Genomic DNA, 26,628 nt, shown 5'->3' with positions numbered 1-26,628 from the left:
ATTTCCCTGAATAGCAACTTAAACGTTCTAAATCATGAAGAACAGTTCAAGTGAACATTTACCAACAAAATGAGAGCTATAGTATTTCAGACTACTCGGCTACTCTGAAATAGTTAATCAATGTTTCATTGATTCTGTAGGAAATACATGTCTTCAGAAATTGTGTAGAAAAGTGGGCAGAAAATAACAGCGGCATGTGTATTTCATGAAGATTGTGTTTGTGTTGCATTCCCATGAGGCTACTGCTAGCTAGCAGTCACCCTTCCTCCAGCAATGGTTCCAAATTCTTGTGTCTGCTAGAAAATACAGGCATGGAATTATGTCTGTAGAGGAGCAGAAAGGCTCAGTGCTCAAATGAAGCAAAGAATTAAATGCTGCTCCCACTCACTGCTTATTCCCTGTAGCTTGCTTGTGACTTAAGACCAGTGTGCTGTTCAGTTTCTCCTGAGCAAAAACTGTCGTGAACTAAGTAAGGCAGGATCACAGAGTTTCTGATAGCTTTGCCATGGTGCAAGAGATCATAATCTCCATTAAAAACTCACCCTCCACTTGCACAGTGTCAATGTTTGCATATGTGGCATAATCCTGCATTTGTATGCTGGCGGGTCTTCATGTTTAGCAGAAGCTCAGTAGGTTACCAGTCATTGCTTAGTGGAGAAGGGTTTCATGGTAAGGGTAGAAATGAAATATATTGCTTCACCTCTGTTTCCAGTCTATTTTCATGTGTATTTTCAATTAGGAAAAGAATAGGGAAAGATAACGTAAAAAGAAGTGGTGACACAGAATGCAGCAAACACTAAATTTTGTTGAAGTGTACAAAAGGCTTGTAAAAAGACTTTGAAAAATTGGATTTGTTTAAGTATCACAGAAGGATTTCATCAGCTCTTGTGTTCTCCTTTCCTGAAACAGACCTTGTAGCATGTTATTGCTGAAATTTAGTTTTGCAACATCATGTAAAACGGGCTTAGCTCAAGATTTATGATTTTCTGTCACCTGGAAATCTTACCTTGAGATCATCATTTGGCATGAGTGTTTATTTTAATGTATTTGCTTATGGCTCTTTCATATTTCTTTAAAATTACTGACATCCTAAGTTTGGTTGGTGTTCTCCTGATAATAAAACTGTGGCAAAAATGTCTTATTAGCTTGTGGATATGGAGACAAGTGTTTGAAAATGGCCATAGTAGTGGGGATGTAACACCTTAAATGTTTAAATATTTTTAATGTATTGCATTTTATTATGTTCATGTGATTTTGCAAGGAAACTTACAACATTTATAAAATAAATCTTTGAATATTGGAACAAGCTTTATTGGTTAAAAAACCCATAGATCATCACAATATATCATCATCAACAACAAAACATACACAATATAGCACTGACATCACATATTTATATATAAATGCAATCATGGTTGCATAAAATGACATAACCTCCCTCTTTTTGTAAGATTTTTGATCCTTGGAATGTATCTTCTTCGCTTCCAAAGCAAATTTTCCTACTTGATAGGTAGTGGTTACATCACAACCAACAAGCAGCATACGCAACTAAGCCAAGAGGGGTCGGGCTGTCATACAAAGATTTAAGAGAACCAGCAGGAAATCGACTTCTGGAGTGCTCATATAAATGGCAACTTAATAAATAATGAAAAACATCTCGACTGCCCCTGATCCAGAAATACAGAGTCTTTGGTGAAATGGGATGTTATCATATTTTTCCTTCTAAAATGGCTGATGGCACAGATATGTAGAAAGCACAGAGCTGTGAATTTTTTTTAAAGGAATTGCAGTAAGAGTGAAAAAAAAATGAATCTGATTTTGGATGCTTCCAAAATCAACTTTGTTCTCTTTTTTTGAGAAAAATGACCACACAGGTTGAAAATAAACAGCATCAATCACTCAGTGCCCTTTTAATAACTGGAGATTAGTAACTAGATGGAAGATGACTTCTTGGAGATTCGGAATCACCTTCTGAATTTGCTTCTCATCAGTGACTTGAAAAGACCTTTTAGTACCAAAAACCTCTGTCAGTTTTGTTTGTTTGTTTGTTTGACTCTCTTAATACACAGTGGGTTGCATCCAGCAGATCCTTCCACAAGGAGAAAGACTTCTGTGAGCAGAAGGCTTTTGATTCAGTTGGGTTCTTCTGCTTCGATATATATGAAAGGAGGCAGTCTTTGCCTGTTCTGCCTCTCCCTGTATATGTCCTGAAACGCCGCTCCAGAGGTTTGAAGAAGTCTCTAGAATAGACATGGGTACGAATACTAGCACCACAGGTTCCTGGTGAAACCAGACCCTTACCCCAGAGGCGGATGGTCCACCTACCACTTACAGTGCAACATGCGCAGAGCATATTTCCCATTGCGCCGATTGCAGAAGTAGTCTAGCCTATGCTTCCACACCTCCCTTCCACACCCAACCACTCAACAGCTAAGCGGGGAGACTCATCAGCCTGCCTCCTCATCGAAGTGTTTAGCAGCACAGGGAGGTGGGGAAGCACCAGCTATGATCAGTGCAATGGGAACGATATCAGCCATGCATGGTGCACAGTAAGTGGACTGGCCAGTTCTTGGGGGCAGGGTCCTGTTTTTCGAGGCACCCGTGGTGCTGATATTCATTTTTGTCTCCTTTTGTACTCTAGTTTTATCAAGTGCAGAGAAAGAAGGAAATCTGGAAAATTCGTTCTCTTTCTGTCTCCGTCATTCAGAGCAAATGTTCTCTTGTGGATATTCTCACCAGCAAAGTAAAATTCTAGGCCTAACACAGTGTTTTTGGGAAATACATTGTAGATTAACAGACCTTTATAGTAATGTAATTGCTTGCCTATGAAGTAATTTTTTTCTGTACAGAGTTTTGGCATAAAAAATGGATTTATTGCCTTAATGAGAAGGTTCTTTCAAATGATGGTCCCATTTTCATTTTTCTTCTCTGTATAGCATACTATTTGATAATACTGCGTGTATATACATTACTGTAATGACAAGTTTGCTGCTATCATTAAAGAGTGTAGAAATTACCTTTTGAAGACTGACTTCCATTTTATTGTGCAACATTGGTTCTTCTGTATTCATGAATCTACATCACAACAAGGTTTTCTACATGCAAGTTTTAACACAGTCATTAAATTAAACTAGGTCATACACAAACAGCATCAATTCAAATATAAATGCATCTTCATTTATATGAAGCACTGAGACATTTTAAAGATATGAGAGCAATGCTGGGGGGGGAGCAATAACCCCAACCCTATGTTAATTCATCTGCCACATATTATTGTGTCAACCTCTTATTCTCCATTCATTGCTCCTGCTGTTTCTATTGACTAGTGCTTTGCCTTGCAAGCAGTGAAAATTTTACTTTTTTGCCTAACATCCCCTCCTCAGATTCGGGCAAAAGATTTGGCTTTATGTAATTTTTGTTCTGTGTAAAGGGGAAGCATGTGCATGCATACATGACCTTGCCTGGCTCCGATCCTTCTTGGAGGACCACCCTCAGAGAATACAGCTTGAGGAGAGTATTTCGGCCCCATGGAGTCTCAACTGTGGGGTTCCACAGGGCTCGATTATCTCCCCAGTGCTGTTTAGTATCTATTTGAGGCCTCTGGGCAGGGTCATCAGGGGGTGTAAGGCTTCGTGCCATCAGTACGCTGAAGACACTCAGCTCTACATCTCCTTTTCACCTACCTCAGTGGATGCCATTCTGTCCCTTCAGCGCTGTCTGGAGGCTGCAGTGGATGCAGGAGAATGGGTTGAGGATGAACCCGGACAAGATGGAGGTCCTGAGGATGGGTGGCCCCTTCTTTGGTTGTTTGGGAAACTCCCTTTCTTTTGGGGGGGGTGATTCTCACCGCGAAGAGTGAGGTTCGCAGCTTGGGAGTCCATCTGGATCTGGCGCTCACCATGGAAACCAAGGTGGCATCAGTGGTCCGCTCCACTTATTTCCATATGTGACAGATTGCCCAGCTGCGTCCATATCTTGATGTTGGGGCCCTCACCACTCTGCTCCATGCGCTTGTAATCTCCAGATTAAACCATTGCAACACGCTCTACGTGGGACTACCTTTGAGATTGATGCGGAAGAATGCGGCGGCCAGACTCCTTAGAGGGACGAGAAAACACCAGCCTATTTCTCCCACTCTGTCTGCCTTGCATTGGCTGCCCATTCGTTTCTGCATTGATTTCAAAGTGTTAATGATGACATATAAAGCCCTAAATGGTTTAGGACCTTGATACCTAGCAGAACACCTTCTCACACCTAGATCTACCCGAATCACTCACTATAGCCAGGAAAAGACAGCTGAGGGGCCTAACGCTGAGGGAGGCCCAGAAAGAAAGACCAAGAAACCGGGCCTTCTCAGCAGTGGCCCCTCAACTTTGGAGCAGTCTTCCATCAGAGATCTGCCTGGCTCCCTCACTGGGTGTTTTTAAGAGCCAACTAAAGAACTGGCTCTTTAGGCAGGCCTTCCCTCCTGTAAATATTTGATTTTCGTTTTTCTATTTTGATTTCGCTCTATACTTTCCCCATGTTGAATGAATACTAATATTATTGATTTAAATTGTTGTTTTAACTGTCTTTATGATATTTTATTGTAAGCGGATCAGAGTATACACAGATGGGCAGGATATCAATCAATCAATCAATCAATCAATCAATCAATCAATCAATCTATCTATCTATCTATCTATCTATCTATCTATCTATCTATCTATCTATCTATCTATCTATCTATCTATCTATCTATCTATCTATCTATCTATCTATCTATCTATCTATCTATCTATCTATCTATCTCTTTTCAGCTCTATCTTGTCAACCTTGCTTCTTCTGTCCACCACATCTTTAGGACTGCAGCCTAAGGCAATAATTCTCCTACCTATTGATTTTATTGTAATTTAGATCTTATGGGCTCTCAAATACTAACCTCTTAGCAGTATCCTGCGACTTGTTAATAGCCTTAGTTCTTGCATTTGAAAGACTTTGATTATCACTATTGTATATTAATATTCCTAATCAATTAAAGAACTTTAACTGATCTTCACAGTAAACATTGTATCAAATCAATATTGAAATCAGCTATAACCATATGCAAATTATGCATATGAACATGTATGCCAGAATCTTGGTAACTTCATTTAATCAATTTGCAACATTCTGAGCAAAATGCTTTGCGCCCAGCATAACCTGGATCAGGCACTGGAAACATTTAAGTTTCTTTAGTTAAAAGCTTCCTAGCACCTGCTCCATTTTAAGCTCCTTTGGTTTCCCTTTCTGTCCTGAGGAAACTTTGGGGAACCTTGGAATTGGGGAGGAGCATTTAAAAGTCAAAAATTATTATCAGATTGGCAACAGCAGTCCCACAAATGGCAATTGGGTGGCAATTTTTGACTTTTTTAAAAGCTCCCCCTGCTATCCCAAGGCTTCCAAAGACTTTCCCAGGGCAACAGTGGGAACCTAAGAGAGCAGGATAGGAAGCTTTTAATTAGTGTAAATAAAATGTGTCTGGAGCTCAAATCCAGGTTATGCTTGGCATATAGTTATGCAACAAGATTTTCCCCAATAACTTATACTGTAGAATGTATTTACTGTTAGTGCAGTGGGAGGAGGATGCCCAGTGTGGTATAGTGGATAGAGTGAGGGATTAGGACTCAGGAGGCCAAGGCTGGAATCCTTGTTCAGCCATGGAAACTCACTGGGGGTGTGGAACTGGCAAAAACACTCCTTATATATGTCACTTACCTTGAAAGCCCTATTAGAATCTCTATAAGCCGGTTCTGACTTGATGGCACATTACAACAACAGTGCTATGGAAAGTCAGGGATAGCAGTTATCATTTTTGCTGCATTCATCAACTAGTCCCTATGTATAGTTTATACCCAAATATTTTATTTCAAGCAAACTTGTGTTTGCTTGAATCTCACTACTGTAAATATATAGATACCAGACTTTCTCAATCTTTTACTCCTTGTACACTTATTATAAAGCAAATTCTGAATTGTATGAGATTTGCTTCTGGGCCAACATAATACTAAAAGAGTATTTAAAAGCTAAAATAGTAAGTATACAAATATTTTAAAAGAATTAAACAACTATTGTATTAAAATAGTAACTAAGATCAATATTAAAACACATTTAAAACAGCAGAGCACAACAGTCCATTTAAAACCCCTCTCAGACCACCAGTCATTAAGGAAAAGCCTAACTGAAGAGAAGGGTCTTTGCCTGCCTGCGGAAGGACAGCAATGATGGGGCCAGCCTAGCTTCCCATGGAAGGGAGTTTCAGAGTCTGGGAGCAGCAGCAGAGAAGGCCCTCTCCCATGTCCCCAACAAGCACACCTGTGAATATGCTGGGACTGAGAAAAGCCTCTCCTGATTACCGTATCTTAATGGCTGGCAGGCTCATAGAGGGAGATGTGGTCTATGGTACTTGTGGTCAATACCATAAAGCAGAATGATCAGCTAATTAACATGTATGCATAAACATTGACAAAGCAACTGCAGTATTATGGTTACTTTCATCTTCATGGGGAAGATTTTCTGCATGGTCGCCACAACTAAAAGAAGCTATCTCCCATGTTGATGTGTAATGTGCCCAGCATATATGAAGACGCTATTCCCTGCTTAATTTATGTAATGTCTATTCTGGTTTAAGGGGAGATGCTAGTTGTAGACTTGTTCAGAAGCAAATACGCAATGAGTGCAGCTTTTGCGGAATCCATGTGTTTTGCACCACTTACAATTCTGGCCAAAGTATTCTGTGTTAACTGAAGCATCCTAGTCACCTCTTAGTCACTTCCATATACAGTATAACATATTGCAATAAGCAGGTTGAGAAGGTATGAGAGAGCATGAGCCGGTGTGGCTGGACTGTCCATCTCCAGGAATGTTTCTACCAGGCACTTCTAGCTATGAAGGCCAGCTAAGCCTCAAATGATAATGCAACATCAGGAAGTGCCTCCAAAGCACACCCTAGTTATTTCAGCAGTAAAGCAGCTCCTTCTAAAGCAGGTACAATTAGAGTGTTCATTTTGTTCAAATGCAACTTCACTTGATTGATCCTTATCCAACTTATTACTGACTCCAGATGCCAGTTCAGCATCTGTATGCCTTCATCTTCCTGTTGACAAGGAGAAATAAAGCTGGGCATCCTCAGTATGTTGTACCTAAATCCAGAATCTCTGAGGATGCTCAATCTAGAGTTAATCCATTAAGAAATCATGGTCAATTATCTCCCCAATGCTGTTCAACATCTATATGAGGCCGCTGGGTGGGGTTATCAGGGGGTGTGGAGCACCGTGTCATCAATATGCTGATGACACCCAGCTCTATATCTCCTTTTCACCAACTGCAGGTGATGCCATCCTGTCCCTCCAGCGTTGCCTGGGGGGCCGTATTGCAGTGGATGCAGGAAAATGGGCTGAAGCTGAACCCAGACAAGAAGTGCTGAGGGTGGGTGCCCCTGGGGTTGGTGGCCTGGGTGACTCACATTTGGGGGGTGACCCTGGTTGCCAAGAGTGGGGTTCGCAGCTTGGGGGTACATCTGGACCCGACACTCACCATGGAAACTCAGGTGGTGTCGGTAGTCCGTACCGCCTTCTTCCATCTTTGGCGGATTGCTCGGCTGCGACCCTATCTTGATACAGGGGCACTCACTACCTTGGTACATGCGGTTGTAATCTCAAGATTAGACCACTGTAATGCGCTCTACATGGGGCTGCCTTTGAGGCTGATGCAGAAACTTCAAGTGGTGCAGAATGCAGCAGCCAGACTCCTTACTGGAGTGAGAAAACACCAACACATTTCTCCTACTCTGGCCATGCTGCACTGGCTGCCCATCCGTTTCCTCATCGACTTCAAAGTTCTAATGCTTACCTATAAGTCCCTAAACGGTTTAGGACCTCGATATTTAGCGGAACGCCTGCTCCCACCAAGATCTACTCGAATCACCCATGCGAGTCAGGAGGTGAGGCTGAGGAGCCTGACGCTGAGGGAGGCCCGGAGGGAAAAAATGTGAAACCGGGCCTTCTCGGTGGTGGCTCCTCGCCTTTGGAATCGCCTCCCTCCGGAGATTCGCGAGGCCCCTACGCTGGGTACTTTTAAAAGCCAATTAAAATCATGGTTGCACATCCAGGCCTTCTCTCCTGTCAACACTTGACTCCTTCTTGCTATTTATTATTTGCTATGTTTTATTAGGTATCTTATTGTTTCTATTGTAATGCTTTTGTGCCATTTTAATTTATTTATGTTATGGTGTAACCTGCCCAGAGTGGTAGAATATACCAGATGGGCGGGAAATAAATAAATAAATAAATAAATAAATAAATAAATAAATAAATAAATAAATAAATAAATAAATGGTCTATGAATAGGGAATCTGAAAAGATGAATAGAACACTGCAGCATTTTGTTTCAGTCCCCTATATATAGATAAAACTGCAAAGAGCATACTGTATACACTATATAGCCATGTGTAATAGCTTGTGCTATTCACAAGAACACTGAGTTTTCTTCCCATAATAGGAGAAAAAGAACTTGGAATTATTGCCTCTACCCAGTAGCCTTTTTCAGCTGCATTCTTCTCACCCATCCTCCTATCATTGGCATTCCTTGTTGGTGAAGGTTGTGAGAAAATTGCCTGAATCCTATTGATATTTGCATCAGGTTTGACATGTTGAGTTCAAATGCAACTAATTGACAAGGTGGCAGGGCACCCCTCACTTGGGCAGTTGGGTGGAAGTGTACCACTGAGATGCACCCTGGCACCTCATCAGTGAGCCAACAATTTGCTTTGGCAAGTTGTGCCAATTTTGCACAGAAACCAGTCGGATTCCAGCCGGTGTGTTGGATCACTTGCCAGTACTGTGTTACTTTTTTGGGGGGTAGGAAGTGGAGATCAATGCTTGCCTTATGAGAAGCCCCATTTGTTCTTGTTTCCTGTTTGGTTTTTAAACTTTCAAAGAAGGAACTTGTTCTTTTCTGTGACGTAGCCCAGCACATGAAGTGCTAAGGAGGAGCTGAACATTAGGAGGATGCTAATGGGTTGCTGTGGAGGGAAATAAAGCAAGAGTTTCCTGTGCTATTTTATGGTCCAGGACCAAAGGAAGAACCCAATCTCCATCCAGTTTGTAACATAAGCAGGGACATGGTGGCGCTGCAGGCTAAAACCGCAGAAGCCTGTGCTGCAGGGTCAGAAGACCAAGCAGTCGTAAGATCGAATCCACGTGACGGAGTGAGCGCCCGTCACTTGTCCCAGCTCCCGCCAACCTAGCAGTTCGAAAGCATGCAAATGCGAGTAGATTAATAGGGACCACCTCGGTGGGAAGATAACAGCGTTCCGTGTCTAAGTCGCACTGGCCATGTGAACGGAAGATTGTCTTCGGACAAAACGCTGGCTCTATGGCTTGGAAACGGGGATGAGCACCGCGCCCTAGAGTCGAACACGACTGGACAAAAATTGTCAAGGGGAACCTTTACCTTTACCTTACTGGTACTTCCCATGTCCCCAGAATGAGTCATGAGAATGAGAAACCAATGATGTACTCTTGTCAAAAACCAACGACACATCTCTCTGCCCAATGTCAAAATAAGAGAATCATTATAGAAAATTATTATTACAGAAACAAATCACTTCTATTCTCTGGGAAGAAACATTAATGTTCCAAAAAGAGTCAAATAATATGTGCACTTCAGAGGTCTTAAGAGAAATAAGATACAATTCAAAAAATCACAATAGAAGAGAAGAGGTTTTCTGCTTTAGTGCTTAGCTAAATGTTTACTTAAATCCTCCAAATAGATTGAAGATTAAAACATTAAGTAGGGCTGGCTGGGCCTACAAGCAGAATTTAGGGTCTCATGAAAGAGCACCAAATTGTTTGTTACTAGCTCATTGTTTAGTTATTTATTATGATTATTTTTTCTACTAACAAAGAAGAGGTGCTTGTGAGATTCGTCTGTTCTAGGTGTCAGAATAAGAGCTCAGTCACACTTTCCAAAAGAACTCCAGTTACACAATTTTTGCCATTATTTTGACTGTTTCAAAATTTTCTGTTCACACAACACATGGCTAACATCAATTCATTTACCCCAGCAATCAGTTTATTTCCTCCTTGCCAGGAGAGTTGTTTTAAAATGTACCAATCATATATCACTTCATTCCTTATCATTTCAGTATGTGTGAACTTGCTGGTGATTTATTTCCTTTGCAAAGAGGTCAGGGTTTTGGGTGCTGGGGCCATTTCATGCCCATTGTGCTTGTGCCCTTTTAAAAAACATTAAAAGGAGATATCGATAAATTGCTAATAGCCGCTGCCACAAAAACAGCATGATGCATTGCTCGGAAGGAGACAGCCTTCCCTTTCTCTCTTCTGGTTGAAAGAGGGCTTGAGCAGAGAAAGGGACATTTCCTACTTCTAATTGTAAAGAAGGGGGCATCGCATTAATGTCTCCTCTCTCTCTTTTTAAACCAGCTTTTCATAATACTTTGCAAGTCTTTTAAAACCCACTTCCTCCTCCCTAAGCTGTTCAAAAGGGAAAGTAAAAATGAAAGCCAAGAACTGGTATGTTGAGAAATAAGGAAAAGGTATTTGAGCCAATCTTTACAGTAGGGGAGCAGTGGTAATGTAACTGCAAAGATGAAGTGCATAAATAACTTCCTTAGTATTCTGCATAATCTTACTGACTAGGACAGACTTCTCTCTGCACCAGTCTCAGAGAGGCTGTAGTCAACAGGTGTAAGTGACTCTTGTACACTCACATTCAGTATAGTGCTAATAATAGCAATAGACATGTCAGCTTCTAGGATGGCCACCATTATTTGTACCTGGCCTATTGCTGTTCCATAGGTTATATAGATGAAAACTGATAAGACCACATTCGCTTCACCTGCTTTTTTCTGGTGATATCAGGTTATTGTTTAACAGATAGGAACAGCCATACAAATATATTTTGCCTTGAGAAGGAAAAAAAATAAGTCACCTGTAACAATTTTTGTGTACTTAGTGCAGATGATTCACAATGCCTCCCCATATACTGGGATGCTTAAACATCCTGGAATGTCTTCTGTCGTGGGTAACCACATACTGTGTGGGGCTGGGGTAGGTTCAAGGGTGTCTGAGCCTCATGGCGCAGTGGTTAAACTGCTGTACTGCAGCCAAAACTGTGCTCACAACCTGGGGTTCAATCCAGGTAGCCGGCTCAAGGTTGACTCAGCCTTTTACCCTTCTGAGGTCGGCAAAATGAGTACCCAGTTTGCTGGGGAGGCAATGTGTAGCCTGCATAATTAACTTGTAAACCACCTAGAGAGTGCTTGGAGCACTATGGGGCAGTATATAAGCAGCACGCTTTGCTTTTGCTTTGTGTGTATATGTGTATGTGCTTCACAGAGTTATATTTAAGTATGCCACAATCTAGGCTGAGTTCTTGATAGGATTGAGGTAGCTGGCATCACCTCCTGGGAAATAGAAGGGGAAGATATGGAGGCAGTGACAGATTTTACTTTCTTGGGCTCCATGATCACTGCAGATGGAGACAGCAGCCCCGAAATTAAAAGACGCCTGCTTCTTGGGAGGAAAGCAATGACAAACCTTGACAGCATCTTAAAAAGCAGAGACATCACCTTGCCAACAAAAGTCCAAATAGTCAAAGCAATGGTTTTTCCTGTAGTGTTGTATGGAAGTGAGAGCTGGACCATAAAGAAAGCTGACCGCCGAAGAATTGATGCCTTTGAATTGTGGTGCTGGAGGAGACTCTTGAGAGTTCCCTGGACTGCAAAGAGAACAAACCTATCAATTCTAAAGGAAATCAACCCCGAGTGCTCATTGGAAGGACAGATCCTGAAGCTGAGGCTCCAGTACTTTGGCCATCTCATGAGAAGAGAAGACTCCTTGGAAAAGACTTTGATGTTGGGAAAGTGTGAAGGCAAGAGGAGAAGGGGACGACCGAGGATGAGATGGTTGGACAGTGTCATCGAAGCAACCAACATGAATTTGACACAACTCCGGGAGGCGGTGGAAGATAGGAGGGCCTGGCGTGCTCTGGTCCATGGGGTCACGAAGAGTCGGACACGACTAAACAACTGAACAAACAAAGCTGGCATCAAATTGCAACCATGCTCTTTCATAGTAGTATATCAGTGGCCTGTTTGCAAATGTCATGTTTTCAGCAGCTGAGAGAAGATCATATTGCTCCAAACAACTTACTGTTTTATATCGTCTATACAGACTCCTGGGTTGCAAATAAATTGCAACTGAATTGCAACTGTCCTATTTGAGATTGTTTAAATTAGGAGCTACAGGAAAAATAAAAGTTTAAAACCAAGTTTCCATTAAATTTTTCTTTTTTTAAAAAAGGAAAGGAGAGGAAAAGGTGAAGGTCTTGGACATGTAGATAAGGCAGTAAACTTCTGTTAATGTAATGCAGCTCTTAACCACAGGAGCAATTAAAGAGGAAAAACTGTAGATTTGGGGCCAAAAGAAGAAACATTACCTTTCTCTGATGTTTGTTTGTATTAACAGTGAGGGGAAAATAAAAAGGAAATATTAAAATGACTCGGCTTGTCTGAAAGCAAGCTGCAGAGGGAACTTAAATACTTGGTGAATGTCTAATTTATTTTATTTATTTATTTATTTATTTATTTATTGCATTTATACCCCGCCTATCTAGTCATTTCGACCACTCTAGGCAGCTTACAACATAAGAATAACAAGTTCTAAAAAAAATTATAACAATTAATTAATTAAATGATTCTATAAGATGGGGAAAATAAAAATAAATCAAATAAAGAGAAAAAAAAGGAAAGAGGACAGGAATTAACTGGAAGGGAAGGCCTGCCTATACATCCATGTTTTTAGTTGGTTCTTAAAAGTACCCAGCGAGGGTGCAGCGCGAATCTCCGGAGGTAGGTTATTCCAGAGACGAGGAGCCACCGCCGAGAAAGCCTGGTTTCTAGTTCTTTCTTTCCGGGCCTCCCTCAGCGTCAGGCTCCTCAGCCTCACCCCCTGGCTCGCGCGGGTGACACGGGTAGAACTAGTTGTGAGTAAGCGTTCCACCAAGTATCGAGGTCCTAAACCGTTTAGGGCAGGCTTGTCCAACCTGCGGCCCGAGGGCCGCATGCGGCCCAGGTCAGCTCATAATGCGGCCCAGTGCAATTTTTTATTTTTAAAGAAATTCCAAAGTTTCAAGTTACACTGCTGGCGCTTGTAGCCGGAATGCGGCTGGGGCACGTCACAACGGTGGGGGGGGGAGAGAGGGAAGGAAGGAGCGGGAGGGGAGGGGAGAGGGGGGCTGCATGACTGCATTGCGCTGTCCCCGTCAATAGGTGGACCCCCTCCCGGCCCCATAAAGCCACCGGAGTTGAAGCTGGCAGCCTCTGCTGTCTGAGATCGCAGCTGCCGGTAAGCGCGCTTGGAGCAAGGCTGCGGAGGACGGCTAGGGCTGCCCCCCCCCCCCATGCGGCCCAAACCAAATGTAGGTGCGGCCCAAACCAAATTTTCATCTTCTAATGTGGCCCAGGGAAGGTGAAACGTTGGACACCCCTGGTTTAGGGCTTTATATGTAAGCATTAACACTTTGAAGTCAATGCGGAAACGGATGGGCAGCCAGTGCAGCATGGCCAGAGTAGGAGAGATATGTTGGTATTTTCTCACTCCAGTAAGGAGTCTAAAGGCTGGCAGAATAACTCATGGTGTTACTTTACAGTATATTACTTTGTCTCTCCAGAGTTACCCATATAGATCTCTATCACTATAAGCTAAGTAGCCACAAAGACAATGGTGCAGACTCATCCAGACCATAGTAAAGCTGTCAAACATGTAGAAAAATGGGACATTGGGGGTCATAAAAAAAGGGATAAGAAGGCCATACATCCTTTTTCCAAGCTGAGTGGAAACTATCTAGTCTCTTGAATCACTTACTTTACACAATCCTATATCATCTTAACTCCTATTATTTCTGTTACATGAAAGAAGAACAAGATGTTGCTGTCCCATTACTTCATAACCTACCGGTTCTGAACCTCCTCTGCTTTTTAAGAAGATGTATATGTAGAATGCAAAGATATGAACATACAGCACAGAGCTTAAATATTAACAGCATGTTAATATTTAAGAACTGCAAATTAAGCATGTTAATATTTAAGAACTGCAAATTAAGAAGGTTCGATGACAAGAAAATAAACATGTTAAAAGTCCTCGATAGATATCTACATGTAAACAATTATTGTAAACATGTTTGTCTCATGTAGGAGGAGGGTGCACATACATTTGACACATTTGGTCACCAACTGTGATATTAGGACTAGGGATATAATTTTTTGCTTATTTATTTCTTACATGTGACAGCAAAACATTTCATATAGTATAGCTTTTAACATTTGTGTGCTTTTTTTCTTTGTTTTTTTTTTTTAATTTTTAGACTACACAAAAACATTCATAGAAATGAGGTTGGCCCAAAAGCCTCATTTGTCTCCCAGAATTTTTATTTTTGAAAAAAAGCTATTCATTCAATGAATGGGATTTTTGGCTTAATCTGCTGCTAATGGGGAAAATGAGTCCTGGCCTTTTTGTTCTCATGAAAGAGCAAAAATCTCACTGCGGTAGATATTTTCAATTGGGTGTTTCAACTGACAGTGAGAAAATGTGAGAGTATGCATAACATCCTTAATTAAGACACAACTCTTGAGTGAAGGAGGAACCTAAAGTTCTAGACCAGTTTCCCTTTAATTTTTCTAGATTCCATAGCATGCAGAATAATAGCACATAACAGAGGCTATGCTTTCCTATCTCCCTAGTGATGTGATTAATCTTATACAGTATTTGGTGGAAACCTGATACTTCCCACACTGAATATGTAGAAACATTTTGGCATATCAAGAGAAGTACTGTACCATTTTATCTGCACTGAATGTAGGGGACTGAGCCATTTGAAATAATTTCAATTGTATATTTAATTGGTAGAAAGATGATTATCACCATACCTATACTATAAATAAAGGTGTTCTTCAACTTTGCATTTAGATGACAGAAGGATGATTATTCCTGTCTATATCCCATAAATAAAGACATTCAGAAATGGCTTTCTCTGTTCCTTGTCTAATCAAATATAAAACTCAGCACAGGCTTAAAAATGATTTATTGCATATTCAGAATGATGAAAATGAACCCCGCCCCCAAGTAGTGTTCTGTTGAAACTCTGCAAATTAATTAAAATTTTGTTGAAGTGTTCACACTAAACCCTGGTATGTAGACTCTTTAAGTGTTGTGGAGAAGATTCTTGTCCTTACTCTCTAGCTCCCAGTCCTAGGCATGCAACGTGTAGAGTGAGCAGTAAGATGTATATTCTATTGTTTTCAGTTAAGGTAGTCATGTCTAAAGTTTGACTTAAAGATGACATGGATTGAATCTATACTACAAAGTTACAATGATTTTGACACTATTTTAATGTCATAGCTCAATGCTAAGGCATGCTAGAATTTATAATTTGGTGATGCACTCAACATCTGCTGAATTACTGTACTGGGTCTCTCTCCAGTAGAGGATTCTAGGTGCCAGAGTCACCAAGCCACAAATCCCAAGATACTGTAAGAGTGAATCATGACAAAGTGATATCAGAGTGCTAGAACTGCATGTTAGCTCGATAGCTCAGTGAGTAGAACCAGAGGCTAGAAGTTCAGTTCCCCACTGTGCACCCCAGAAGAGTGAGTCTATGTGGCCTTGAGCAAGTTGCATAGTCCCAGAATGCCCCCAAAAGAAGGGAATGATAAATTATTTTCTGAATACTCTTTACTTAGAAATTTACTTACGAATGGCCATAAGTCAGAATCAATTCGCCAACATGCAATTAGAACTGCATAGTGTAAATACACTAATTCTACAGATTCAACCCAAGTATCTTGCAGTCATACTTATATCAATCAGTCTTTCATCATGACTAACCTTCTGGACATTTAGTTTTAGAAGAGGTAACCATGTTAGTCTGCACAAGCATATCAGGCAAAATCCAAGAAAACATTTAAAAAGACAATAACCTTGTGGTACCTTGAAGACAAACTGCTATATTGTAATGTGAGCTTTGATGGACAAGTCCACTTCTTCAGACCTATGGAGTAAAATACAGAGTTCACAAATAAAACGTGCTGGCTTTAAGAGTCAGTGATGCATGGTTGAGGTCCTTAACCAAATGATCCATCCAGTTTATTAAAGTGGATAGATTGAATGAGAAGGGCTTATTATTATGTTCATTGGAAGATGTTAGTTTACATGTTAGTTCTCTGTATCTCTGGGGTGTTGTGAGTAAGTAGAACTATGTGGTTGTTTTAAGATGCCAAGGAATGCATCCTGTCTAAAAATAAAATATAATAATAATAAATCCAGTGGAAAATAAGCATCAAGTCACTGTCAGTAAGGGGGGGGGGGGAAGAAACCTTGTATTACTCTATAGTGCCAATGATGGCTTATATATATCTAGGAATGTTTTTTTCATAGAACCTGTGAGGGTTCATTAGTTTCCTCCAATACTTTGTCAAATAACACTCCCACTCCTTTTGATTTACAAATGGGGTAACATTTATTGGGGTATTCAACAACAGTCCAGTGTCAACAAAAGCATCCCAGACATTCTCCCCCTTCGACAACAGATCTGAAGGGTGGTTCCAGTTGTCTACTTTGAAAGGGTTTGAATCCGGACGGTTCCAGGGTCCAGACCATTCCGGTGGGGTGTCAGTGTTCAATAGTAATCCCTCCTTTCTTTCCAGTAGGGGAATGGTGTCTTCCTCTTGATTGTCCACCCAGTTACACTCCCTGGGGGGTTCCCCCATCTCCCATGGGACTCCAGCAGTCCCCTCTGTTGGGTCTCCCAAATTCTCCATTCTAACCTCTCCCTTCGTTCTCTTTCCACTTTCTCTCTTTCCTCTCTCAACTTCCTCCTCCACTCCTTAGTTTCCCGTTCACCCAATATGATGGTTTAGGGCTCAGCTCACGCCTCCTCCGAGCATTAGCCTCTTCCTTGGGGACACACAGTTTCTCTGTCTTTCCAGTCCATGGATCTTCTACCCAGATCCACTCCCAACCTACTGCCAATTCTCCTTCCCTCCTCTTTATATCCCCTAACCCCACCTCCACTATCTCCCACCTTGATTCTCCCATGCCCGCCTAGGTAGTCCCGGGTTCCGCAATCATAAGTCCTTTCAAATCTCCCTCCAAATTCCCCTGGTCCTGTTCAGGAGATCTCGTCTTCCGGGATGGGGGAACTGGTGCGGTCTGGCTCTCTTTCTCAGCGGTTGGCGGGAGGGACAGCACTCCCGAGAGAGGGGTCTCTCTCCCTCCCTCCTTCTTACAGAACCAAATATATATTAGGCTGAAAATGTGATCCCTGCTTCTTATGGCATTGTCCGAACTACAGTGATCTGTAGAAATATTAATGAGCATCTATAATTAGGCATTATAAACTTAGCAATGCAGTGTTCATGCATTTCACCATCTGCAAAGAGGAGAAAATTTTCCTTCTTATAAAGGAGCTTCATATATGGTGGAGCAAATAAGGAACAGGACCATGGCGAATTATGCAGTAACAGTGCCAATGTAGTGGTGATGAAAAAAAAGTGTGTGTGTGTAACAGAGAATGACGCAAGTCCACACATTAGTAGAATGGGACTCCTGCAATGGGGCCTTCCTATGTCTTCTTCCTGCTGATGCCCCTATACACCCTGAACAGCTTCTCCAAAGTGTTGGAGCAATCACCTGAGCTGAGTGAATTGCAGAGCTGGGAGACTGCGAAGAGAGAGTTTTGCCAGAATTAACCAGAAGCATGGTGTGTGATGGTACCTCCACATGATCACTGGCAACACCACACGAATCCTACAGTCTCCATACCAGTAACCCACACTGTTTAGAAGGGGTTCCCCCAGCCCTCTAGAGAGGCTTTTTAGAGAGCCACAGAACATTGCTTCAGGGAAGAAGGGGAGGAAAAATCTCTTTATACAGGCTTTTCTGTACTTGCATGCAACTTTAGATCCAGCTCTTTGATTTTTAGGCCTTAGGTATCTAAATAATCACAAATATTGGAAGATGGAAGCTGTGGGAGAATTTTATGTGAATACAATAATACATACACAGACATACTGTATATATATAGATACACCTCGGTCCTCTGAAGCCTCAGTAGGCATGGCCAAGGGAGTTCAAGAACAAAACATCTAGAGGACCAGAGGTTCAGAACCACTGAAGCACTATTTTTGAGAACAGAGATAGTTATTATCCATTCTAAAGGAAATCATCCCTGAGTGCTCACTGGAAGGACAGAATCTGAAGCTGAAGCCCCAATACTCTGGCCATCTCATGAGAGAAGACTCCCTAGAAAAGACGCTGATGTTAGGAAAGTGTGAAGGCAGGAGGAGAAGGGGATGACAGAGGACGAGATGGTTGGACAGTGTCATCGAAGCTACCAACATGAATTTGACCCAACTGCGTAAGGCAGTGGAAGACAGGAGGGCCTGGCGTGCTCTGGTCCATGGGGTCACGAAGAGTCGGACATGACTAAACGACTAAACAACAACAACAACAACATGATTAGAAGAGGGAATTTCTTAATTGCCGAAGATGTCTAAAGGCAAGTTATATTACATGTCTTGCACAATTCCCTTGAAATCTAATTTCTCAAACACGAAAGCCTATCTAATCCCATCTCTTGAAAACGAGTGTGCTTTCAACACTAATCGTTGGCTGTGCATCATATATGTTTCTGCTCTAAGTCACTGATACAGCTTGCTATTATTTCTGCTCCATTTTCTGTGATTAGGAAAGTGATCCTAACTATTCAGGGATTGTGTATGGAATGTGATTGTGCTGATTGTATCACTGAGAAAAAACAAAGCTGATTTAAAGTCAGGGAATTGTTTTCTGAATTAATCCAAATCCCAGTCATTGCTGACTGGGAACATGAGAGTAAATGAAAATTTTGTGGGACAGTACTTCTTGAACAGGTGAACTCTATCATTCTTAGAAATTCCTGAAAAAAAGGAGCAGTAAGGTTACTGCTGAAACAGGTATTGATGAAAATCATGCCCCACATTTGGTTCATCTCTATTATTGCATTAACCAGGTCTGATTGCTTGATAATGAAATATGTAGCTGGACCATCCAGTGCTTATGCATGAGTTTGACAGGTCCACTAGAAAAAACAGAAGCATCAGTTAAAACCTCAATGCACATGGCTGCCCAAATAGTAAGGTTTGTGTCATGATACCACAAATATGCCTCTCAGGCCAAAGATTGCAATTTAATTTGAGTCACAAATTTTTTTTTCCCATCACTCAAGCTGTCCATATGTATCTGATGCATTTTTTTACTGACTTAACTAATATAACCTGTAATAATTAGTCTCAATATGGGTTTCAGCTTGGATGACTTTCTTCCCAGGGGATGTTGTAAGACATTAGGACACTGTTATCTGAGTCAAGCTAGTCAGCACCATACTGCAGATACCATAGGGATTAAAAATCCTGGGCCATATTTTTTGAGATCATATGTGGTTGAGCACTGGCATCAAGTATGTATATATTACAGATGGGCTCAGCAGAAAACCAATATGGCTTTCACATACTGTACTTAGTCCTAGACATTTATGCCCGTTCCATTCCATCCTTTCTCTGCATATACCATTCTCATGTGACCCACGCTTAACCAACATGGCAATCACCCTACCTTCCTCACATGCTAGAATTATTTATCTTCTAACCATTCAATTCAAATTTCATAGGTATAAGGAATCCACTCTTCTTATCATCATCACCACGGTATGTTCTGGCAGCTTTATGGAGTGGAGAAGTTTGCATTCTATATTCCTCAATGTGAGGACCCAGAGATAGTTGCTTGGGATGAAGGTGCACACCTATATCAGCTCAAACCCTATGTGACTGAACATTCCCAGCTCTTAAAGGGGTCAAATGAGACTTTTAAAGGAATGTATATTCCCTATATCTGGAAGTTGAGTCATGGCAACTGGACTTCTCTCTTGTTAGTCAGACTGAAGAAGCTACTTGGATGAGTAGTGAAACATTTCAACCTAACAAGAAAGATGCCCAGTCGCCATGACTCAGCTCAGATGTGTTAGCTTGATGTTCCAGTTTGATGGAGTGCATATTCTTTCTAGTACATAGATACGTATAGAAAGAGATGGGAAGCTGTACCAATGAAGATTGTATATAAGATTCAGAGAAGTCTTGACTATAGAGCCAAATTTCAACAAATTCTGATGCTTTTCTTAGGCAAAGTTAGCTTCTCTTGGGGGGCAACCAGAATGGAAGCAGGGCCCAGACAGTGCATTCTAAATCTCGGAATTTAGAAAAGCAGCCGTGCTGAGACATACGAGTCTTTCAGGTTTTGCACAAGTTGGGGAAGAAGGAGGAGGGCTGAGTGACTAATACAGTCTGCCTCCTAATCCAGCAAGACATTTTACCAGCGGCTGCCTATTCACTCTGCTTTGGGAGAGAAGTTGTGAAATACATGAGCGTAACTAGAGATGGCCATGAACCAAACCGAGAGCCAGAAAAACTGACACATTGGGCTGGTTTGTGGTTCAGTTCGCTAACCCGCTTGGGGATTCCATTTTGCCCAAGCGAAATGAAGTGCCGGACTTCTTTCCCTTCAGATTTCTTATTTTGTTTGACAAAAGGAAATGTTAACCAGCCCCCTTCCCACTCCTCCTGTCACCTCCCTAACTGCCGGTGCCACCCTCCTCACAGGCAGCAGGCTTAGCCTCCCTTTCTGGAGCTGGCCTGCGGCCTCTGCACCTCTGCCCGCCTCTCAGACCGCTTATTGAACCATGAACCTGCCCGATTCGTCATTTTTCCAGTTTGTGTCCATCTCTAAACATAACCATTTCTTCCTTTATCCCTCTACTCACCAAATTATTCTGTAGACAGCAAGAGATAAGTCAGTGTTCTGGCACGGGCTAAGTTCAAGATCTATTTGTTTACAGTTGTTTTCTCTCACCTCTGTTTATCAAATATAATTCCTTTCTTATAATGCAATATTTTAAATCATTTTCACTTCTGCCTGCAGCGGGAAGTCCTGTTTTTATTCATAATCAGACCCATATCTTTGCTGCATTTTCATTTTTTTCACCTCTGCTTGTGATGTGTGTGTACTCTAGAATTTAAGCAATGAATGCATTCTTCCTTCCTTTGCTTAGAAAAAGAAAGTATTTATTTGAAACTAAGATATTGCGTGTTTCTGTGTGTTCTTGTTCACTGTCTACTATAAAAATTAAGTACTGAATCCATTCTTCCCAGAAAACACAAGAGGGAGAGAAGGAGAAGCAAATCACTGTTTCCCCTCCAAAACCTGTGAGGATCCATTGGGGAAAAGATTCCCTGTCCTGAAATGCTTCCATTTGTCTCCTTAGGGCCACCTCTGTGTTGTCTTGTCATTTCCAGAAAAATGAACATAAGGAACTCAGGGTGGTTCATACATCATTGTTTGGATGCCCTCTAAATGTGAAGGCTCCACTTGCCAGAAACCAAGCCATGCAAAACAAAACAAACCCCTGCACCCTTTAATCTGAAACTTGACACCAGTTTTTCCCCCAAAGAGACAACTGTGCCCACAGATTTTCTCTCAATTCTGCCAAGAAATAAAGAAATTACTGGCAGTTCCAGTAAGTCGAACATTAAAGGTGTGTAGCAGAAGGTCTCTGCACTTACTCAACATTGTTGAGATGTGCTAGACCCTAAGGATTTGCCATGCCTGCAGATTTTGTGTAGTTCTGGTTGTGTTCTCCAGTGATCATTAGTGGGAGATATGAACTTTTAGATTTCTGAATCTCAGCTTGAGTTGAGGACTCAAAGCAAAGCAAAGCAAGCTGACTCCAAATTGGTCCCAGCCAAAATGGGTCCTTTTATTTATTTTATTTTTTCCAGAACATCAAAAGTGAATATTGGAGTTGGTGCACATACTTAGTACAAATACTTTAAATGACATATTTTGGGGGTTTTTTTTTATTTGAAACATGTAGCTGTCTAGTAATGACCATAAATGTGCCTCATGATTTAGATGTAAGCTAATCCACAGTTTAACACTTCAGAATGAAGCCCAAGCAAGCTAGAGGGTCATGAATTCCTACTTTGCTTCTCTTTATTTCCTCTCCTCTTGCATTTACCTCCAGAATAGTTTTTAACAAGTACTGTACACTGTGACTACAATAAGTGTTTATATTTCTTTTTTCCCCTTCTTCTTTATCTTTCTTTTTCTTTTCTTTTTTTGAGAGATGGTCTGTGTTGGAACTGTTTGTCTGTGCTTCTTGTGCATTTACTTGAGAGTAAGGCTAGTTGAGTACTGTGGCTGAGATTTAGGGTAACTGGATATCTTTAGTGTGATTCTTGACCTTTTTATTTCCTTGAACAGCAGTCCACCAACCCAGCCTTGGTACATGATTGCAAAGTGCTTCTGGAAGGCCTTTCAGATTCAGGAGTGTTTATTATGCAGCAGGGGAGGCAGCTGTTTGAGGCAGAAGTCCCCTTGGGCATGCAGAACTAATGGAGCTGTTCATTGGATCCTAATGCATGGGAGTCATTTCAGAATAAACACGCACAGGATTGAATTGCAGTAGATACTTCATAATTCATTTTTATAGCTCCCCAATATAGCTTGGAGAAGCCTAAAATCAGAAGAACTTTTCTAACAGAAATCAGTGTGTATGACTGTGATAAGAACGTATATAAACCGTTTTATTACTTTTGCTTGTCTCACTGCACATTGGAGTCCTTTTGTCATTTTTAAAATTCTTTTAACCTTGATACAATGATTTTTTTGCCCCTTACAAATAAAACTTACATAGTATGAGAATTTCAGTGTATTAAAATGGTTAACAGTGGCATTAGGGTTAGATATTTACATTAAACGAATACATCCTATATAGAAACATTAAGCCATCTTGGCTGGATGGTTGAGTTAATTTCTTCTGTTTGTTTCACTTCATGATTTCATTGTTGTTCGTTTGTGGTTTATTTTACTTTGCCATGTTGTAAACCTTCCAGAATAATGCTTTGTACTAATGGAACGGTATATTGATGAACTGATCAATCGCTCAGTCAATCAAATCAATCGATCAGCCAATCAATCAGTCTTGTGCTTCTTGAACCTACTCAGAATGACAACCATAGTACTTTATTTCTGTTTCACTGCATACTGATTGAAGTCAGGCTTTTGTTGTTGTTGCTCCAGTACATTTCATCGAGTAGGACAAAAAAAAAACCATGTGAAATGCATTGTTTGACATTTTTGCCACAGCTGTTTTCTTTTTTTAAACAAAAATATTGGTGAATGGCTGAAATTTAGGGAGAAAGTTTTAACTATAAAGGTGACAGTGCTGTAGGTCTGGTAACATCTTTGGTCTAGTTCTGTGTCATTTCAGCAAGAGAATGTGACCCTGAGGAGCTAAAATATCCCATTCTAGTGCATGATAGTTAATTATACCTGTACACTACTCTTTATCTGTAGGAATGAGCAGAACAGAATTGTATTACTAAAGTAACTCAATCAAATAAGCAGACAAGGAAACAATTTCCCATCTATAAGAAAACTGCAAGGAACTTGCTTATGGGTTACAGAGTGTTATTTCCTTTGTCACTACTACTTTAAGATAATCTATTTAAAATTCTTCATTTATATAGCCATGATGTTCCTGTTTATGGTGAAGACAGTTAGGAACTAATTAAGCATTATGGTGACTAATAGAGCAAGACTAAGAATATGGCTTTTGCTGTCCTGCTATTAAACTAGGTTAAACCAGGGAAAGTAATTTACAACTCATAGTTACTTTCCCCATGTAATTAGATAGATTTCCCATTAGATTGTAGGAGCAATCATATGTAATCCTAAACTGTGCTACATTTTAGAATTACATATTACACTGCATATACAACAGAAATTAGATCTCTTGACACCTTGGACTTCTTCTATGAAGTCATAAAGAATAATACATTAGAATTCCATTTCACATCAGCAACTTGTGGTTTGCCATTACATGTTAATGAAATTAACATGGATTAAACCAGGGGTTTTAAACTCAATTTGCCTGAGGGCTGCTAGAAGCAGAGTCTCGGTGAGGCTGGGCTGCATCAGATTTTCCGCCAAGCGGAGCAAGAGCCCAAGGAAGCCACCCAGGAGTTTCCTTAGCCAACAGACAGGTGGGCTGGCTGGCAGGCTGCAGTTCTGGATGGAGGGTGCGAGAGGTGCTGTCTTGGGAGAGAGCCAGCGAGCGAGGCAAGGCTTTTTTTTTACTCTTGACAGCAGAAGATGTGTGGGCGCTTTGGGGGGCAGGCAAGGCGAGGGCCACAAACTATCATCTGGGCGGCCGCAAATGGCCCCCGGGCCGCATGTTTGAGACCCCTGGATTAAAATAATTCTGTTGGTGGCTGAAACTTGTAATTCTATGCTGGCTTGTTTAACACCTCCAAGATATCATAAATCGGGGAACCTACAAAAATGAAATCTGGCTTACTCTACTTCCCAGTCTCAGAGGAGAGGGAATGTGCATGACCAGTGCATTGCAGAGCCTTCCATCTGGTCATATACCTACTGCTAATTTATGATAAAACCCCTGTAACCCCTGGTCAGGAAATATGGACACTTTAGTTCTAGAAATGGGAAAGTACCAGATTGTCTATCGTCAGCTTAGTTTTACATCTGACTATTACCATTATCTGTTACAAGCTGAAATATAATATACAGCATACGTATATCCACAAGAAGATATTTATTTTATGCAATCAGTTTATTAATGGTTTTGAATATACAAAACTAGCTTATGCTGAATCAAACCATTGATCAATCAAGTCTTCGCGAATACAATCAAGTCTACTCATCCAACACCATCTAGCAATGGCTCCCCAGTGGCTCAGGTAGTCCTGGATTGTGAGGGTGTGATCACACAGGGAAACAGAGAATGATGTGGACTACTTGTGGATCGTTCTGGAGAGATCTATTTCTTGATTATTACACCATGTACAGGAAAATGAGTTCCAGCCTGACTTTAATCCGTTCAAAGATGGACTTTTTTGGTCCAGCTGTAGGGTTTTTACTTTTGGGGGCCAGGCTGGAACAATGCTGAACAGACAGAAGGGTTGCTTTAAGGGAGATTGCTCCCATTAAAGCAACTGTTCCCAGTGTGATCCGGCATGCGCCTTTGCAACCGTCTTGTTGCAGTCCTGTAATATAAGACTATTTTTACTGAAGAAAGTGTCAGGGTTTCGACCTGAGCCCTTTGGTATGCAAAGCTAAAGTATTTTAGCATCAGATTATTAAACTGTTGTATTTGTGTTTATTATTATTTTTTTTTTGAAAGGTAGTTCTGTTAAGTTTTGAAAGCAACTGTATAGTGTGAGCCAGAAAGCAAAAACAACCCGTTTGAGTTTGTGGTCTCCAAGATTGTGACAACACTTTTTTGTCCATAGCTCAGCAATCAGCAAGCACTGGGAGGCAGAACTTGCTACTCTCAAGGGTAACAATGCCAAGCTTACAGCAGCTCTGCTTGAGTCCACTGCCAATGTGAAACAATGGAAACAACAGCTTGCTGCATATCAGGAGGAAGCAGAACGTCTACATAAGCGGGTGAGTGTAAAGCATTTGAATATGAGGTTAGTAAATGCTGTTACGAGCTCGGAGAGTAATAAAGTTTTGTTTTAACAAGCTATTTTTTTGTTCATCTCACAACTTCCATGCAAGCCAGTTTCCAGTTATAGAAATGAAATACAAAGTTCTCATATGTGAACGTCTCTAATTATTCTGCTTTTCTGCCTCTTACTTTGATGAGAAATGTCTTCTGTGTTGTTATTACGTATACATTGGGTTTTATTTAGAGAATAATTCCAGCATTTTAGTATGTATTACTGAGGATCAATGTAGAGATCAAAGAGAAATACATATTCATTGCATTAACGTGTTTTAGTTTCAGCAATAGAATTTTCTGTGAGATGCATGCCTTAGTAGTCATTCTTGCAAGGTAAGTTTGTATTAACTTTCCTGTGATCAATCACAAGCAAAGTACAGCCAAATAAAAGATACAGGAGTGGAAGAAAGCATATGTTACAACATACGAGCATTTTTTTATCATTTGGGAGAGCATTGCTTCTGCTCACTTGCTAAGGGTACCATCAAGTTTGATTGCAACAGACATCTAGAGCAATGGTCCCCAACCTTTTCCCAACCACAGACTGGTGGGGGGGCATGGCACGCTTGGCAGGCAGGTGGCACGCCCACAATGGTGCAGTGCGCCTGCAGAGGGGTGTAGTGCACTTGCGCACATGCATGTGGTGGCGCTCGCAGGGGCCAGAGCACGCTAGCGTGCATGCATGTGGTGGTGCTCACGGGGGGCAGGAGATATGTGTCCATGGCCCGGTCCCAGGCGGTGTTGGGGACCCCTGATCTAGAGCACTGTTTTGCACAATATTAATTTGATCTGGTCAGCTAGATATTGAGCAGGTAGAAGCTCTTAGGGAGACATGCACTGACAAGGAGGCCACTGACTTCCACTTGCAAGAGGTGAGCAGGGTTGTTAAAGATATGCCATTTGGGGGGGGGGGAATCACTTGTTCATAGGGTCACCAGGAGTTGGCGATGACTTGATGGTGTATAACTAGAA

At 41.2% G+C, this 26,628-nt stretch overlaps 1 protein-coding gene across 1 annotated transcript in view; it reads left to right on the top strand.

Annotated features, from left to right (window-relative positions):
- The window catches only part of HOMER1 (homer scaffold protein 1), a 100,209-nt gene that overhangs the window by 51,050 nt on the left and 22,531 nt on the right, over positions 1 to 26,628 (top strand). The window contains exon 6 of the mRNA XM_020783716.3: positions 25,442 to 25,598. Within this exon, the coding sequence (XP_020639375.1) occupies positions 25,442 to 25,598 (157 nt within the window). The remainder of the gene's footprint in view (positions 1 to 25,441; positions 25,599 to 26,628) is intronic.

The sequence above is a fragment of the Pogona vitticeps genome, chromosome 2, assembly GCF_051106095.1.
Source record: "Pogona vitticeps strain Pit_001003342236 chromosome 2, PviZW2.1, whole genome shotgun sequence".
Lineage (NCBI taxonomy): Eukaryota > Metazoa > Chordata > Lepidosauria > Squamata > Agamidae > Pogona > Pogona vitticeps.
This window is presented reverse-complemented; position numbering and strand designations above follow the sequence as displayed.